The 17500-nt window shown below is 42.3% G+C and overlaps 1 protein-coding gene across 1 annotated transcript in view; it reads left to right on the top strand.

The window, feature by feature from the left end:
* LOC121867639 (protein furry-like) overlaps positions 1-17500 on the top strand; it is a 36323-nt gene that overhangs the window by 14895 nt on the left and 3928 nt on the right. Inside the window, exons 13-23 of the mRNA XM_042367655.1 lie at positions 74-258; positions 1016-1194; positions 1978-2105; positions 2286-2475; positions 5467-5646; positions 6456-6629; positions 7035-7184; positions 7394-7560; positions 7767-7867; positions 8078-8242; positions 16469-16623. Coding sequence (XP_042223589.1) covers positions 74-258; positions 1016-1194; positions 1978-2105; positions 2286-2475; positions 5467-5646; positions 6456-6629; positions 7035-7184; positions 7394-7560; positions 7767-7867; positions 8078-8242; positions 16469-16623 — 1774 coding nt within the window. The remainder of the gene's footprint in view (positions 1-73; positions 259-1015; positions 1195-1977; positions 2106-2285; positions 2476-5466; positions 5647-6455; positions 6630-7034; positions 7185-7393; positions 7561-7766; positions 7868-8077; positions 8243-16468; positions 16624-17500) is intronic.

Raw genomic sequence — 17500 nt, 5'->3', positions numbered from 1 at the left:
TATTATACAATTCTATAAATTCTGGATAACCTCAATGGCACACAACGCCTTACTGTTATTATTATTATTCCAGGATTCATACAGTTTATTGTGAAGGAAGTCGGGGACACCTCTACTCAGCTGCTGGACAATGGGGTGAGGATGTTACTTCAGCTGCTCACCGCCTGGAGGAACGCTCTCACCAACTCCATCACCACCATTAATGCCAACAAACGTGACCCGGGTGTTGGAGACCTTCACCATCTACATCTACATCAGGTATATATACAGTAGACTCTTCCCTTCAGTAAGCTGTCGGTGGCTAGCTTGCAAACATTTTCCCTCGGCACAACGAGTCGCCCCACGTAGCATCTCGTGTTGTACTCTCAAATCTTTAGTGTTTCTGTGTGAAATGGTCCCTAAAAGACTGTCTAGTGTCAGTGATACGAGAGTGAAATGTAAAGGCACAAGTCGGTGATGACCCCGACAAAGAAAGTAGAATTATCAGACAAGGTAAAGGAGGGGTGATTGGTGCTGCAGCTGGCCAGTTGTTTGGTATAGGTATACAGTAGTGCACTAAGTTGCTATCCCTGGTTTGCGCCATTCCTTGGGTCCTAACCCTCGTGAATAACGGGTTTACTGTAGACGTCTATGCCAGGTATGTTTATATATATACTGTTATCTGTATAAACCTTACATCTTCACTAGGTGTATGTGTGTATAGGTCTTAACAAACTATATTTATTGTTTTTACACTTAAATTGGTTAACTAAAATATCATGTTCACTATTATTAATACGATACAACAAAACTAACCTCTACTTTCTGTGTTTTATTGTCACGTGATTGATGAGCAATTTAAATTATATAATAGATACCTGTACAGTGAAACCTCCATAAAGCGAACTTCCCTCTCCATATAGTCCATTAAATGGGGGTTTACATCTAACAGACCCTCGATATAACGAACTTCCCTTCATATAGTCCACTAAATAGAGGTTTCGCCGTACCATTCACTGTGTTTTCCGGCCCACAGAGAGGCGATCACAGCGATGTGTTACGATTGGCCGAAGGTTTTGCCCTGGTGTTGTTGTGCAGCTGTCGGCAGGCTCCTCGGCGGGTGGCGGTCGCTATACTGAGGGAGGTGAAGCTGTTGGCCAAGGAGCTGGGTGAAGAGGATGACGTCAACCAGCCTGTTATTGATGTTATGGACAGGTGGGTAGTGCTGACCTGACCTGACCCACCCTGACCTGACCTGACCTACCCTGACCTGACCTAACCTGATCTAACCAAACCTGTTATCTATGTTGTGGACTGGAGAGAGAGAGAGAGAGAGCGAGAGAGAGGGAGAGAGAGATCACAAACCAGGGCTCTGTTAATTCCATTTTCTCAACTCCAATTCTTTTTAAATAGTGTTTCCTTCAATTCCAATTCTCACATTCCAATTCTCACATTCCAATCAATTCCAATTCTCATATTCCAATCAATTCCAATTCTCACATTCCAATCAATTCCAATTCTCATATTCCAAGAGAGGGAAGTAGTTGACAGCTTATAGAGAGTGAGAGGTAACAGTTGTACTTCCCTAATGGCTACTGTCAATAACTTCCCTAATGGCTACTGTCAATAACTTCCCTAATGGCTACTGTCAATAACTTCCCTAATGGCTACTGTCAGTAACTTCCCTAATGGCTACTGTCAATAACTTCCCCAATGGCTACTGTCAATAACTTCCCTAATGGCTACTGTCAATAACTTCCCTAATGGCTACTGTCAATAACTTCCCTAATGGCTACTGTCCCACACCTGACCATCATAATGATATTCACTTATTCTCCAGAAACCAATAAATTAATAGTGTTTTTTATTTACTTATTATTTATTTATTTATTTATTTATTTACTTATTTATTTATCTGCTTATTTATTTATCTACTTATTTATTTATGTATTTATTTATTTATTGACTTATTTCTTGCCGCCACGCCTCGGCCCCCAGATGGTGTGGTTGTGTTGTGGACGGGGTGTTGGCGCTGCTGCCCGCTGGTGAGAGATCGGCCGTTGCGGCGACCACCAACATCGACCTCCAGTGGCTGGCTGACCGTAGCTCCTCTGTCTGGACGGGAGGTGAGGATGAGTGTGTGTGTGTGTGTGTGTGTGTGTGTGTGCGCGCGCTGAGGTGAAATAATGAAAGTCAATCCTTGTCAACTCGATTTTATGTATCTTGATCTATCTATCTGTCCTGTCTGTCTGTCCTCTCTCTCTCAGTACTATATATAACCACCAGGGGGGGGGTGTTCACCACAGGGTACCTCGAGGACAGCAGCGTGAAGAGTGTCAGCGCTCAGCATCTGGTCTGTGAGGACGTCTGGGCGTTGGTCCTGTGCGGCTTCATCTTCCACGGCCGGGTCCTGTCGTCGTGTCCTCAGGCCGTCGGTCACGCTTGGCCCATCGTCTACACCCGGGCCAACTCCCTTTACTCAATCGTCGACCCCACGTAAGTCTTGGGGTTAACACGAGAGTTCTGGGTTATTTAACTCCTGTAAATATTTTGTAGTTATTTTGGTTCATTTTGTAGTTATTTTTTGTTAATTATGTAGATGTTTATTTTGTAGTTAATTTGTTCATTAATATAGTTATATTGGTTAATTTTGTAGTTATTTTTTGTTAATAATGTAGATTTTTTGTTCATTTTGTAGTTATTTTGTTTTATTTTGGAGTTAATTTGTTCATTTTGTAGATATTTTGCTCATTTTGTAGATAATTTGTTCTTTTTGTAGTTATTTCTGTTCATTTTGTAGTTATTTCATTCAGACTGTAGTCATTTTGCACTTGCCATAACCAAATTTGTTTACTCTGTACATTTTGTTTATATGTTCCTTTGATAACCTTTCAATATTATTTTCAGTCTTGTTTGTGGGACAGTAAGATGGCCATGTGTAAGATGGCCATGTGTAAGGTGGCCATGTGTAAGGTGGCCATGTGCTAAAGCTGACCTCCCTACACATATTATGACCTTGTAAAAATAACCTCTGACCTCTGACCCAGCGTATCGACCCTCCTGGAAAATATGCTTGGATGTTTAGCTTGTGGATGTGTATGTATGTGTGGATGGATGTATGTATGTATGTTATGTACGTATAGGTGATGTATACCACTGTAATGGTTCACCGTGAGTACCAAATACCAAGCTGATTAATTGGGCTTTGTTCTTCTGTTTATTATGATTTGTTGTTGACGAGCGATTGTAGTTACCAATCTCGTCACGCGCTCAAAGACCCGCCCACGGCAGTATGGTAATTTACCCGTCGACCAGAGTTCTAGTTTGTGGAATATTTGAGCGTTTTTTTTTTCTTAATTTCTCTGCACTTCTTGCCATGGTATAGACAATGGACGAGTTGACGGTCAGAATTTTTTCCTAAGATGGCCGGTCAATGGGTAAAGAAGACGCTTAAATTCACGATGGTGATGATATTTATAAATAAATTGGGCCAAAAAGTGTCAGAAATAAGGGTTACAGTTGGTAAAAAGTCCCGTGACTGTGAAAAGCTCTGTGATTGGTTGTGACGTTACTGACTGCGGTAAGCTTCCCAACGGGAGGCAGCCAGCTGTTGTTGTCCAACCTTCTCGGCTGATTGGCTCTGTAAATAAACATTATTACATAGTCTGCATGTCTAAGCACAGGCAGTCCCCGACTTACGACGGGGTTAGGGACCCAAATCCAGGTCATAACCCGAAAATGAGGAAATAATACATAGAAAATCTAAAATGAGTGTCTCTTTTTCTTCTCGTCACCACAAAACTCTCACTTTTAAGCTTGCCAGCCATTTTAAAGGGAAATACAAACGAAAATTTTGTCAGTACACAGCGCAATCACTAACGTTGGGACTCGAAAATATGTAAATTGAAAGAACTTTGGTAAGACTGCGGCGGTCGTATGTCAGGGTGGTTGTAAGTCGAGTAGGTCATAAGTACCTGTACAGTGATGACCAAAACTTAACATTTACCCACTACAGTCTATCTAGAATCTAAACATACAAATCTTATGGTAGTTAAAGTAAACTTTACCCATTAATTAATATAAATGATGATATATCCCAGTGGTTCATTAGTGAATCATCAAAACAATAACAGCACTATGTTGTCATGTTAACTAGCATCAGGCTTATCAAAACAATAACAGCACTATGTTGACATGTTAACTAGCATCAGGCTTATCAAAACAAAGTCTAGACAATGTCATCACTTCTTAATTAACTTGTATCTTCTGATATAGTCTGTAAATGAACTGAAGAAAAAAGAGAAAGTCTACCAGGTAAGAGTACATGACAGCTGAGCTTGTGTGAACATGGGAGTTTTTTATGTCCATAAGAACATAAGACTGGAGGAACCTGCAGCGGGCCATACTGGTCAGTCCCATTTACACCCAACCCCTATCACTCATATATCCATCCAACCTCTGTTTGAAGCTGCTCTTAACTGCACATTTCTTCACTTAACAAATGTCCATGACTTAGACCATATAAAACACCTTAAAACTTACCTGAACGTGGCATTTGGGGTCTGAAGAGGCCATCCATCATTGGGCCATCCTTTCTATTACCTCCGACTGCAGCGGTGAGTTTGTTGGAGAGTGTCATCTGCGGGGAAGGTGGTGACGTCATGGCGGCTCTGTTTGTAGAGAAATAAACTTATCTCGACTATTACAGCAGGACTTTCAACACATTATATACAGTATCACTCTATGAACGTGGCAGAGTGTATGTCTTTTGTTTACCCAGAACCGTCAACTCGTCCACTGAGCGGTACATGATCTTCCTCGCTTAAAAACCTTCCTCTTCCTCGCTAATAAAGACATGTGTGTGTGTGTGTGTCAGTCAGTCAATGCTTGTGGTGTTCCTACATATAATTGTGGTGAGTAAAGGCTTATGCTATTGGCAAGAGGTGCTAAATGCTTCTGTACAGGAGGTCTCAGGCTAACATCTTTTATTATGCTTGATGGCCCTGAAGTATTGTGACATTATTGATTTATAAATCCAGGTGAGTATTATATAGTGTGATAGGTGAGCCCATTGAGAAACATCCTATTAGACTTTTTTCTCCCATCTATGAACACTGAGACTTTGGGTTCATTAATCTCAGGGTTCATTAATCTCAGGGTTCATTAATCTCAGGGTTCATTAATCTCAGGGTTCATTAATCTCAGGGTTCATTAGTCTCAGGGTTCATTAATCTCAGGGTTCATTAATCTCAGGGTTCATTAATCTCAGGGCTCATAGATGGGAGAAAGGACTACAGTATATTTCTTGGTGAGTGTATAAAACATATTATGCTTATGCAGTCATTTACATGTCATAGCTTTCAGAATCAACCCAATGATTTGTCTCGAATGTCTGTATATAAACTCGTGTGTATGTGTACGTGTGTAAACCATGTGTATGTGTGTATATACTCTGTGCGTGTATAAACCCGTGACTCCATTTTACAGGCCTCCAAATGACAATCGAGCATCTCTACTTCGCAGTGCAAGCCAAGTGAAGAAACCCATCAGTGAACGCGATGTTTACATGAACCTTTGGAGGAATTACGTCGTGCTAGCTTGTCGTGTAGTACCGGCCATCACCAAGACGCCGGTCATCAGATGCGCTTCTCCGGATATCAGCCTAGGGTAGGTCTCACGTGTACGCAAACTCGTGTACGCAAGTCTCACGTGTATGCCAACTCGTGTACGCAAGCTATTGGTCGTGACTGTTGGCCTTCTGTTGATGTCGGTCATTGTACCAGGAGAAACTAATGCTCGATCTAACGTAAACATTGGGTAAACTGGTGTGTCCTCTACTGAATGTTTACTGCGCATTATTACAACTAACCCAATCCAACCTAACATACTGTATAGCACTCTGGACATATTGTATAGCACTGTGGACATATTGTATAGTGCTGGACATATTGTATAGCACTGTGGACATATTGTATAGCGCTGGACATATTGTATAGCACTGTGGACATATTGTATAGCACTGTGGACATATTGTATAGCACTGTGGACATGTTGTATAGCACTGTGGACATGTTGTATAGCACTGTGGACATGTTGTATAGCACTGTGGACATATTGTATAGCACTGTGGACATATTGTATAGCACTGTGGACATGTTGTATAGCACTGTGGACATATTGTATAGCACTGTGGACATATTGTATAGCATGTAAAGAGATGAAAGTCCATTATAGCTGGTCAGTTAGGTGTGGATCATGCTCCAGACTATAGTGGAGAGAAAGGACGTCAAAATGTCACACAAATCCGAGAATTTATTATCGTTTTGTTACGGAAGTTATAAGTTCTGTAATAGTTTATTTATGCTCTTTTTTTCACCGTACGTTATTTATTTTTAAGCTTCGAAGGTTTTAGTTTAATCCGGCGGCATCTGACCCCAGGCTGTTATGTCGATGTGTTAATACGTTCGGTTCTTCAGGTCGTCTCCGGACAGTGGGGCGGGCGGCGATAAAGGCGGAAAGCGGCCATACCCGGTTACTCCGTGTCTCCGCTCTGCCTCTACAAGCTCCTGGTTCCTCTCCTCCGATCGAGAGTACGGACATCGTGAGGCCGTTACTCTCGCCCTGGGGAAAATAAATCATTTTGCTCTGAGGTGAGTCGTGGTGGTGGTGGTGGTGGTGGTGGTGGTGGTGCATTCTCAGGGTTTTGTTTCTCACTCGTGGAATTACGTTGACCAATAGGATTACAGGGAAATCTTAATGGCTCTTCATCCCGTCAGCCTCTAGTCTTTGTGATTAGATTCAGTTAAATTGAGTTAGGTTAGGTTACCATGGGTTAAATTGAGTTAGGTTAGGTTACCATGGGTTAAATTGAGTTAGGTTAGGTTAGCATGGGTTAAATTAAGTTAGGTTAGGTTAAATTGAGTGGGGTTAGGTTAGGGCTAATAATATGTGCCTCATTTTATAAACAACCTAATATATCATGCGACTTCTATCATTATTTAAACTCCTTATTTACGTTAATAGAATCTTAATTACTCGGACGTTTTGGTTCACAGTGACTTGATGGAGGAGCTCTTCCCTTACATACGTGAGAGCATCGACCGGAAGCAGGAGAACATGCGTCGTAGGCGTCGTAGGGATGCCCTCAGGGTCACTCTCGTCAAGCTGTTCGAGATGATAGCTGAACAAGGCACTTTTGCTCTTAGGTAACACATTATTATTACTGGTGTTTGGGGTACAGTCTCAACCCTCCCTCAAACCACCTAGTGAAAGTAGGTGGTTTAATGTATACTTTCTCAACCTTCCCCTAAACTGTCAAGTGAAAGTAGGTGATTTAATGGATACTTTCCCTCTCTCCCCTGAACTGTCTAGTGAAAGTAGGTGATTTAACTCATACTTTGTCTCTCTCTTGTAGTGAAAGCGTTATTGATGGGGACACTGGCGCCCTGCTGAAGCGTTACCTCGAGTACATGGACGGCGCGAGGGTCTACCTGGAGAGTGAGAATGACAAGGACAATACACTGCTGCAGATCAAGACCCACTTCTGCCATTTTGTCCGCAAGCTGATTGGTAGTTTCTCGTGTGAGTATTCTCTGTGATTGGTGGATTTTTCGAGGGTATTTTGTGATTGGTAGCTTTTCCACTCATGATGGCAGCCGTCCCTACAGCTAACCTCCACTCATGATGGCAGCCGTCCCTATACATAACTTCCACTGATATTTGCTGGTATTTTAGAGTTAATATTTGAGAATCTGTGTTATTAATATTTATTTATTTCTTCTTGTCAGTGGAACAAAGACAGACGCTCATTCCCCGAAGCTTACGTAAGGGGCTGTTCTATCTGTTTGCCTCGTGGAGCGGCGTGTTTGGCGCACCGTTTGGGTTTAAGGTAAGTCGATAATTCTTCTAAACTATATTGTACAGTCTAAGTCGAGGGCGATGAAGACGTAACAGAGTAATGAGACTCTTCAGTGGTTCATGATTGCAGCCATCTTATGTCTCAGTGTGTTGACATTTAAGAGTATTGGAAACATATGATTGAGTGTTTGTTGATGTGAGTGATCTGACGTTCACCCAAGTCATTCTTCTCTTCCGCCAGAGTCCAGACTCGGGGAATCGTCAACCGTCTGAGTTTGAGCTGTGTGCCCTGCATGCCTCCAGCGCTGTACTGTGTTGCGGTCCCTCCTTTGACCCACAACTGCTGGCTGATGACGGCCACATATATCAGTGGCTCGATGCTCTTCTGGGCTCTCATGATGAAAAGGTATGTTTAGTCTATGTTTAACTTGTGTGGGGTAATCATTAGGGCAGGTGTACTGAACCAGGTATGTCAACACTCTTCAGGGTTCACTCAGACGACCCAGAGATATATTGAGAGCACTGTACTGACGACATGACCATTGTTTTACGATATACTTAAATTATATAAATGTAAACAATAAGTGAGTCACCATGAACACGGGGCACATGACATCTCGCACTCAGACCAACGAACACACACACACACAACACCAGTGCCTGACTCTAGGCTAAATAACTGACTCAACACCACACCAGCACCTGACTCTAGGCTAAATAACTGACTCAACACCACACCAACACCTGACTCTAGGCTAAATAACTGACTCAACACCACACCAGCACCTGACTCTAGGCTAAATAACTTACTCAACACCACACCAGCACCTGACTCTAGGCTAAATAACACTCAACACCACACCAGCATCTGACTCTAGGCTAAATAACTTACTCAACACCACACCAGCATCTGACTCTAGGCTAAATAACTTACTCAACACCACACCAGCATCTGACTCTAGGCTAAATAACTTACTCAACACCACACCAGCATCTGACTCTAGGCTAAATAACTGACTCAACACAACACCAGTGCCTGACTCTAGGCTAAATAACTGACTCAACACCACACCAGCACCTGACTCTAGGCTAAATAACTGACTCAACACCACACCAACACCTGACCGCAAGTTTACGAATAAATATAAAATAAATAGCCATGCAGGTGTGAACTTCCATATTTCTTTTGGCGTAATAATTAACAATTCACGGTAGATTAATAACCAACTGTATCTTACTATTATCAAACTATACATCGTTTTAGGCAGATAATTACCTGTAGTTAAGATGCGGGTTGTGTGAATATACTCTTCTCTGTTTATAGTGGAAGCTGTGATTTTTTATGACTGTGTGAAGTGGAGAAACATCACATTAATGTAGTCATAAGTTCACATTGTATATTACTGTACTAATATTATGAACAGGGATTTTATAATGGCATATGGTTATTGTATTTGCTTTTTCTTCAATACAGTACTCTAGTTATTAACAAAACTAACATTCATACTCTTGTAGTTAATATGAACGTCGCTGTTAACATGTGTATATAAGAAGTTAGTAGGAGTTGGTGAAACGTCTATTTAATGGACTACGTGGAGAGAAAGATCCTTTATATCGAGGTTCTGTTAGATGTGAAACCCCCATTTAATGAATTATATATGAAAGTTTGTTATATCGAGGTTTCACTGTATATGGTGCACCCACAAGCCAGTATGCAAGACTAGGGCCGCTGTTTTGACTTCACGATGTAAGGCAAATTATTATTTTTATAACCCCCATTCAGTGTGGTTGATGGTGTGCAGCGGCTGATTGGATAGAGATCTTTCCTGTTGGTTATTGGTTCATGGTTGGGAGACCCTACAGTCAACTGCTAAACACGAACCCAGAGATTCAGATTCGTGAACCCGAAGCCGTAAATGTATTGGATTCGTGAGTCTGAATCCCCGGGTTTGTGGTTGAGGACGAGAGGCGAACTGACCTCAGTTATTCTTACCACTTAATGGGCCAGGGAGCCTATTGAGGGTATACTTGGACATGATCACACTGGCCGTCTGCCTCTCTAATATAACTCAAAAACTGCCTAATATATCCTGTTAAATATATATACCTGAACTGGTTAAAACAGATGTGTATACCTGAACTGGTTAAAACAGATGTGTATACCTGAAGTGGTTAAAATAGTCTCGTATCATATATATCGTCTCCATTGCCGGAAAAATAGCCGGCTGACCCTCTCAAGTGTATATATCTAACATACTGGCCTTGTGGGTGTGTAAAGTGTCTTAGGGGAGCATTATAAGTGTGTAAAGTGTCTTAGGGGAGCATAATAAGTGTGTAAAGTGTCTTATGGAGCATTATAAGTGTGTAAAGTGTCTTAGGGGAGCATTATAAGTGTGTAAAGTGTCTTTGGGGAGCATTATAAGTGTGTAAAGTGTCTTAGGGGAGCATTATAAGTGTGTAAAGTGTCTTAGGGGAGCATAATAAGTGTGTAAAGTGTCTTGGGGAGCATTATAAGTGTGTAAAGTGTCTTGGGGAGCATTATAAGTGTGTAAAGTGTCTTGGGGGAGCATTATAAGTGTGTAAAGTGTCTTAGAGCATTATAAGTGTAAAGTGTCTTAGGAGCATTATAAGTGTGTAAAGTGTCTTAGGGGAGCATTATAAGTGTGTAAAGTGTCTTGGGGAGCATTATAAGTGTAAAGTGTAGCTGTAAAGTGTCCTAGAGGAGCATTATAAGGTGTAAAGTGTAGGGTATAAGGTGTAAAGTGTCTTAGGGGAGCATTATAAGTGTGTAAAAGTGTCTTAGGGGAGCATTATAAGTGTGTAAAGTGTCTTCTTGGGGAGCATTATAGTGTGTAAAGTGTCTTGGGGAGCATTATAAGTGTGTAAAGTGTCTTAGGGAGCATTATATAAGTGTGTATAAGTGTCTTGGGGAGCATTATAAGGTAAAGTGTTAGGGGAGCATTATAAGGGTAAAGTGTCTTGGGGGAGCATTATAAGTGTGTAAAGTGTCTTAGGGGAGCATTATAAGTGTGTAAAGTGTCTTGGGGAGCATTATAAGTGTAAAGTGTCTTGGGGAGCATTATAAGTGTGTAAAGTGTCTTAGGGAGCATTATAAGTGTGTAAAGTGTCTTGGGGGAGCATTATAAGTGTGTAAAGTGTCTTATGGAGCATTATAAGTGTGTAAAGTGTCTTAGGGGAGCATTATAAGTGTGTAAAGTGTCTTAGGGGAGCATTATAAGTGTGTAAAGTGTCTTAGGGGAGCATTATAAGTGTGTAAAGTGTCTTAGGGGAGCATTATAAGTGTGTAAAGTGTCTTAGGGAGCATTATAAGTGTGTAAAGTGTCTTGGGGGAGCATTATAAGTGTGTAAAGTGTCTTGGAGGGGAGGAAGAAGCATTATAATTATACTGGTGTCTGTCAGTTCGTCGTTGCATGTATGTATATAATTATTTTCTTGGAGGATTATGTTTTTATATGTCTTTTCTCTCTCTGTCTCTCCCCCTTCCACATTGCTCTCACAAGATTAAGAATAAGGTAAGTGAGAGAGTGTTGTGTGTGTGTGTGTTGCTTTGTAGTGTGTTGTGTGTGTGTGTTGCTTTGTCGTGTGTGTTGCTTTGTTGTGTGTGTGTTGCTTTGTCGTGTGTTGTGTGTGTGTGTAGCTAGTGTCGTGTGTGTGTAGCTTAGTGTCGTGTGTGTGTGTGTGTATGTGGAGCTTAGTGTTGTGTGTGTGTGTTTGGAGCTTAGTTTAGTTTTGTGTTTGTGTGTGTGTGGCTTAGTGTCGTGTGTGTTGTGTGTGGTTTAGTGTTGTGTGTGTGTTGTGTGTGTGTGGAGCTTAGTGTTGTGTGTGTGTGTTTAATGTCAATTTGTGTATGGGTTTAGTATATGTGTGTGCGTGCATGTATGTGTGTCCCTTCGCTATGTTTACCCGCTTCTTTCGCTACTTTTACCCGCTTCTTTCGCTACTTTTACACGCTTCTTTCGCTACTTTTACCCGCTTCTTTCGCTACTTTTACCCGCTTCTTTCGCTACTTTTACCCGCTTCTTTCGCTACTTTTACCCGCTTCTTTCGCTACTTTTACCCGCTTCTTTCGCTACTTTTGCACCGCTTTCGCCATTGAAATCTAAACTTAAACTGCTTTAATTTTATCCATATTTTCCTCTGGTAAAAGTCTTAAACCTGTAGTCATCTTCTGTGTGTTTGAGTGTTACTCAGTGTTTGGAGTGTTACTTCAGTGTTTGGAGTGTTACGCCAGTGTTTGAAGTGTTACTAGTGTTTGAGTGTTACGGGCCAGTGTTTGAAGTGTTACGCCAGTGTTTGGAGTGTTACGTCAGTGTTTCTGAGTGTTACTCAGTGTTTGGAGTGTTACGTCAGTGTTTGAAGTGTTACGTCAGTGTTTGGAGTGTTACTTCAGTGTTTGGAGTGTTACTTCAGTGTTTGGAGTGTTACGTCAGTGTTTGAAGTGTTACGTCAGTGTTTGGAGTGTTCCATCAGTGTTTGAAGTGTTACGTCAGTGTTTGGAGTGTTACGTCAGTGTTTGGAGTGTTACGTCAGTGTTTGAAGTGTTACATCAGTGTTTGGAGTGTTACATCAGTGTTTGGAGTGTTACGTCAGTGTTTGGAGTGTTACGTCAGTGTTTGAAGTGTTACATCAGTGTTTGGAGTGTTACATCAGTGTTTGGAGTGTTACGTCAGTGTTTGGAGTGTTACGTCAGTGTTTGGAGTGTTACTTCAGTGTTTGGAGTGTTACTTCAGTGTTTGGAGTGTTACGTCAGTGTTTGAAGTGTTACGTCAGTGTTTGGAGTGTTCCATCAGTGTTTGAAGTGTTACGTCAGTGTTTGGAGTGTTACGTCAGTGTTTGGAGTGTTACGTCAGTGTTTGAAGTGTTACATCAGTGTTTGGAGTGTTACATCAGTGTTTGGAGTGTTACGTCAGTGTTTGGAGTGTTACGTCAGTGTTTGAAGTGTTACATCAGTGTTTGGAGTGTTACATCAGTGTTTGGAGTGTTACGTCAGTGTTTGGAGTGTTACATCAGTGTTTGGAGTGTTACGTCAGTGTTTGGAGTGTTACATCAGTGTTTGGAGTGTTACTTCAGTGTTTGGAGTGTTACGTCAGTGTTTGAAGTGTTACGTCAGTGTTTGGAGTGTTACGTCAGTGTTTGGAGTGTTACATCAGTGTTTGGAGTGTTACGTCAGTGTTTGGAGTGTTACGTCAGTGTTTGAAGTGTTACATCAGTGTTTGAAGTGTTACATCAGTGTTTGGAGTGTTACGTCAGTGTTTGGAGTGTTACGTCAGTGTTTGGAGTGTTACATCAGTGTTTGGAGTGTTACGTCAGTGTTTGGAGTGTTACGTCAGTGTTTGAAGTGTTACGTCAGTGTTCAGTGTTTGAAGTGTTACGTCAGTGTTTGGAGTGTTACGTCAGTGTTTGGAGTGTTACATCAGTGTTTGGAGTGTTACGTCAGTGTTTGGAGTGTTACATCAGTGTTTGGAGTGTTACATCAGTGTTTGAAGTGTTACGTCAGTGTTTGAAGTGTTACATCAGTGTTTGGAGTGTTACATCAGTGTTTGGAGTGTTACGTCAGTGTTTGGAGTGTTACGTCAGTGTTTGAAGTGTCCCATATAGAACCATTGGACTAACATTGAGACGTCACTAAGAAAAACAAATATTCTTCCGTTTATTTTTATTTATTTATTTATTTATTTTAGGATGAATGAAAGTATAAAACACTGGATTTATTTTAGTGTTTAATGATAAGAAAATATAATACTTTTTCTAATAATGTAAATTGTTTTTTAGTTTTTTTAAATAGTTGTTGTTGTTGTGTGGTGGTGATGGTTGTTGTTGTGTGTGGTGGTGGTGGTGGTGGTGGTTGTTGTGTGTGTGTGTACAGATAGACAGAAACAGACACACACAGTAAGTATACATACATATGTCTGTATATGTGTGTGTATTAGTATCCAAGGAACGTATATTAAATCCACACCACCCAAGTACCCACACCACCCAAGTATCCACACCACCCAAGTATCCACACCACCCAAGTATCCACACCCAACCCCAAGCATCTGCCACTACCCAAGTACCCACACCCACTCTGGCACCCACACCACCCAAGTACCCACACCACCCAAGTACTCCACACCTTGCACCCGGGCACCCACTAAGCACCCACACCACCCAAGTAGCCACACCACTCAAGTAGCCACACCACCTGGCACCCACACCACCCAGCACCCACACCACCCAGATCCACACCACCTGGCACCCACACCACCCAAGTACCCACACCACCCAAGCACCCACACCACTAAGTACCCACACCACCCAAGCAGCCACACCACCAAGCAGCCACAACCACCAAGCACCCACACCCAAGTAGCCACACCACCACACACCACCACACACCACCTGGCACCACACCACCATCCACACCACCCACACACCACCTGGGCACCACACCACCCAAGTACCCACACCACCCAAGTATCCACACCACCCAAGTACCCACACCACTCAAGTATCCACACCACCAAAGTACCCACACCACCCAAGTATCCACACCACCCAAGTATCCACACCACTCAAGTACCCACACCACCCAAGTACCCACACCACTCAAGTACCCACACCACCCAAGTACCCACACCACCCAAGTACCCACACCACCCAAGTACCCACACCACCCAAGTACCCACATTACCAGAGGGCCTTGTGATGTTCCACTACCAGACACACTTGGTTTATATTGGTAACAGTGGACACACCCAATTGAATGGTAGTTGAAGCTTGAAGCCTATTTTATACATCAATTTAAGCTTTAACACCCATTATATCTACCAATTTAAGCTTTAAACTCATTATATCCACCAATTTAAGCTTTAACGCCCATTATATCCACCAATTTAAGCTTTAAGTCCATTATATCCACCATTTTAAGCTTAGGTGATTGGTGATTGATCCACACAATGCCATTCCATTAAATCACCATCCGCCAGAGCCTCTCATTGGCCAAGGGTTGAACGACATGATTTAGCGAGAGGCAGGATAGTATGTAGGGGCAGGATAGTATGTTGGGGCAGGATAGTATGTAGGGGCAGGATAGTATGTAGGGGCAGGATAGTATGTAGGGGCAGGATAGTATGTAGGGGCAGGATAGTATGTAGGGGCAGGATAGTATGTAGAGGCAGGATAGTATGTAGGGGCAGGATAGTATGTAGGGGCAGGATAGTATGTAGAGGCAGGATAGTATGTAGGGGCAGGATAGTATGTAGAGGCAGGATAGTATGTAGGGGCAGGATAGTATGTAGAGGCAGGATGGTGTCTTAGAAACGGGATGAGTATGTGAGGCGGGATGGTGTGTGGGGACGGGATGGTATGTGGGGGCGGGATGGTGTGTGGGGGCAGGATGGTGATGTAGAGGCAGGATGGTGTGTAGGGCGGGACAGTGTGGGGCGGGATGGTGTGTAGGGGCAGGATGGTATGTGGGGGCAGGGATAGTGTGTGAGGGGCGGGATGGTATGCTGGGGCAGGGATGGTATGTGGGGCAGATGGTATGTAGAGCGGGATGGTATGTGGGGGCCGGGATGAGTATATTGAGGCAGGATGTTATGTTGGGCAGGATGGTATGTAGGGGGGATAGTATGTAGGGGCAGGATAGTATGTAGAGGCAGGATAGTATGTAGGGGCAGGATAGTATGTATGTATGTAGGGCAGGATAGTATGTAGGGGCAGGATAGTATGTAGGGGCAGGATAGTATGTAGGGGCAGGATAGTATGTAGAGGCAGGATAGTATGAAGGTTTGGTTTATTTACCGTGAGCTAGGACGGACGTGGCCTTAACATGATTACCGTGACCAATCTGTTACGGGACAAAACACCTTTATTATGTTACCTGATGATATTATTCTGTGGTGAACTTATACAGAGTCCTTCCTCCACCACTGCCAGTCTCTTCCTGATAGACTCAGTTCCTAACCTAACCTAACTTAAATCAACATAGAATAGCCTAACCTAACCTAACAGAAAATAACTTAACCTAACCCGTACTTAACCTAACCCGTACTTAACCTAATCTGTACTTAACCTTATCTGTACTTAACCTAACCCAGTGTTTAAGGTGTAGAAGCTGTCACCAACACAACAACCACACCCTAAGTTAACGAGCTGCGTGACCCAGTGTTAAGGAATAGTCCGAGAAGACCGGACAACTCACCAACTGCACTGGCTAACCATTACCCCAGAACACGATCACTTGTGAGGCGAGCATGCTAACTGTACACACACACACACACACAAATGCACAAATATATATATACACACAAATGTACACACACACACACACACACACACACATCATTAGGAAGCTTTCACCTAGGCTGTATAAATTGATAATAAAGCTCTGATATATTTGGTCATCAGCATAATAAAACTCTTGTGTTTAATGAACGTACAGCAACATTACGTCCTGTCCTGAGGCATAGTGTGTGTGTGTGTGTGTGTGTGTGTGTGTGTGTGTGTGTGTGTGTGTGAACAACTGTATATCCCCCGTATATATACATACACAATGAATAAGAAATAACATGTATAAAGAACACTCCAGGTGAGACGATCATTAACGCCATCATGGTATCCTCAGATCTACGGGCTGGCTCAGGAAACAATCGTATTACTGCTGGAGTTTAACCCTGACTCTGGGGCCGTCCTGGACTGGGTGGTCGACCGCTGCTATACCGCCACCCCAGAGGTCGCCGATGGGTGCTTCAACGCCCTGGCCACCATCTTCTCCGCCAGGTGAGTCGCGTCTTCTCCACTAGGGTCCTCTGAGGTGAGTCAGGGTGTGTGTGTTACTGACTCACACGTACGTACATATATACATACGCACATACACAGGAAGAGATGCCATACAGGGGGGAGGGAGAGGCAGGTAGAGGCAATTCAGCAGCAACAATACAGGTTAATGAGGTGTCAGGAACAGTTGGTCTATGACAATGTACACATACACACACACACACACATACATACATACATACATACATACATACATACATACATACATACAGGTGGAAAAAATAATAATTCAAACATATTGGTGAAAAAGTTTATATATTTTACCATAATTATTTGTTTATAATTTATATATTTTTTAATTTTTTCTTACTTTTTTCCTCAACGTAAAATAATAAAGCCTTCAGGATTTTTTTCTTCAATTTTTTTTTTCAATTTTGTTTTTGTCACCATAAAAAACTAAGTCTTTGCCACTGGCCTATACAGTACACCCGGATAATTTGCGGATATTTAATTTACGGACCTGATTATTCGCGGATGACACCCTAAATATATGCAAATACCCAAAAATGTCTAAGGGTATTATTAAAGTTGCTGGCTATACTGTATCCACTTAAGATGAGGCGGATAACAGGTTTAAATCCACACTACTCTAGCAGTGGGTCAGGAATTGCCAGTCGATGCCAACAACATATTAATTACGTTGTGGACACTGGAGGTAACTAACACAATAGGTAGTCACAATTATTTTACCTACATTATGGCCGTCGTCTCCAATATGTACTTTTTACCTAACCAAACCTATCCTAACCAAACCTAACCTAACCCAGCCTAACCAAACCCAGCCTGACCTAACCTAACCTATCCTAACCTAACCTAACCT

This window comes from Homarus americanus, unplaced genomic scaffold (genome assembly GCF_018991925.1).
Source record: "Homarus americanus isolate GMGI-L3 unplaced genomic scaffold, GMGI_Hamer_2.0 scaffold46583, whole genome shotgun sequence".
Classification (NCBI taxonomy): Eukaryota; Metazoa; Arthropoda; class Malacostraca; order Decapoda; family Nephropidae; genus Homarus; species Homarus americanus.
This window is presented reverse-complemented; position numbering and strand designations above follow the sequence as displayed.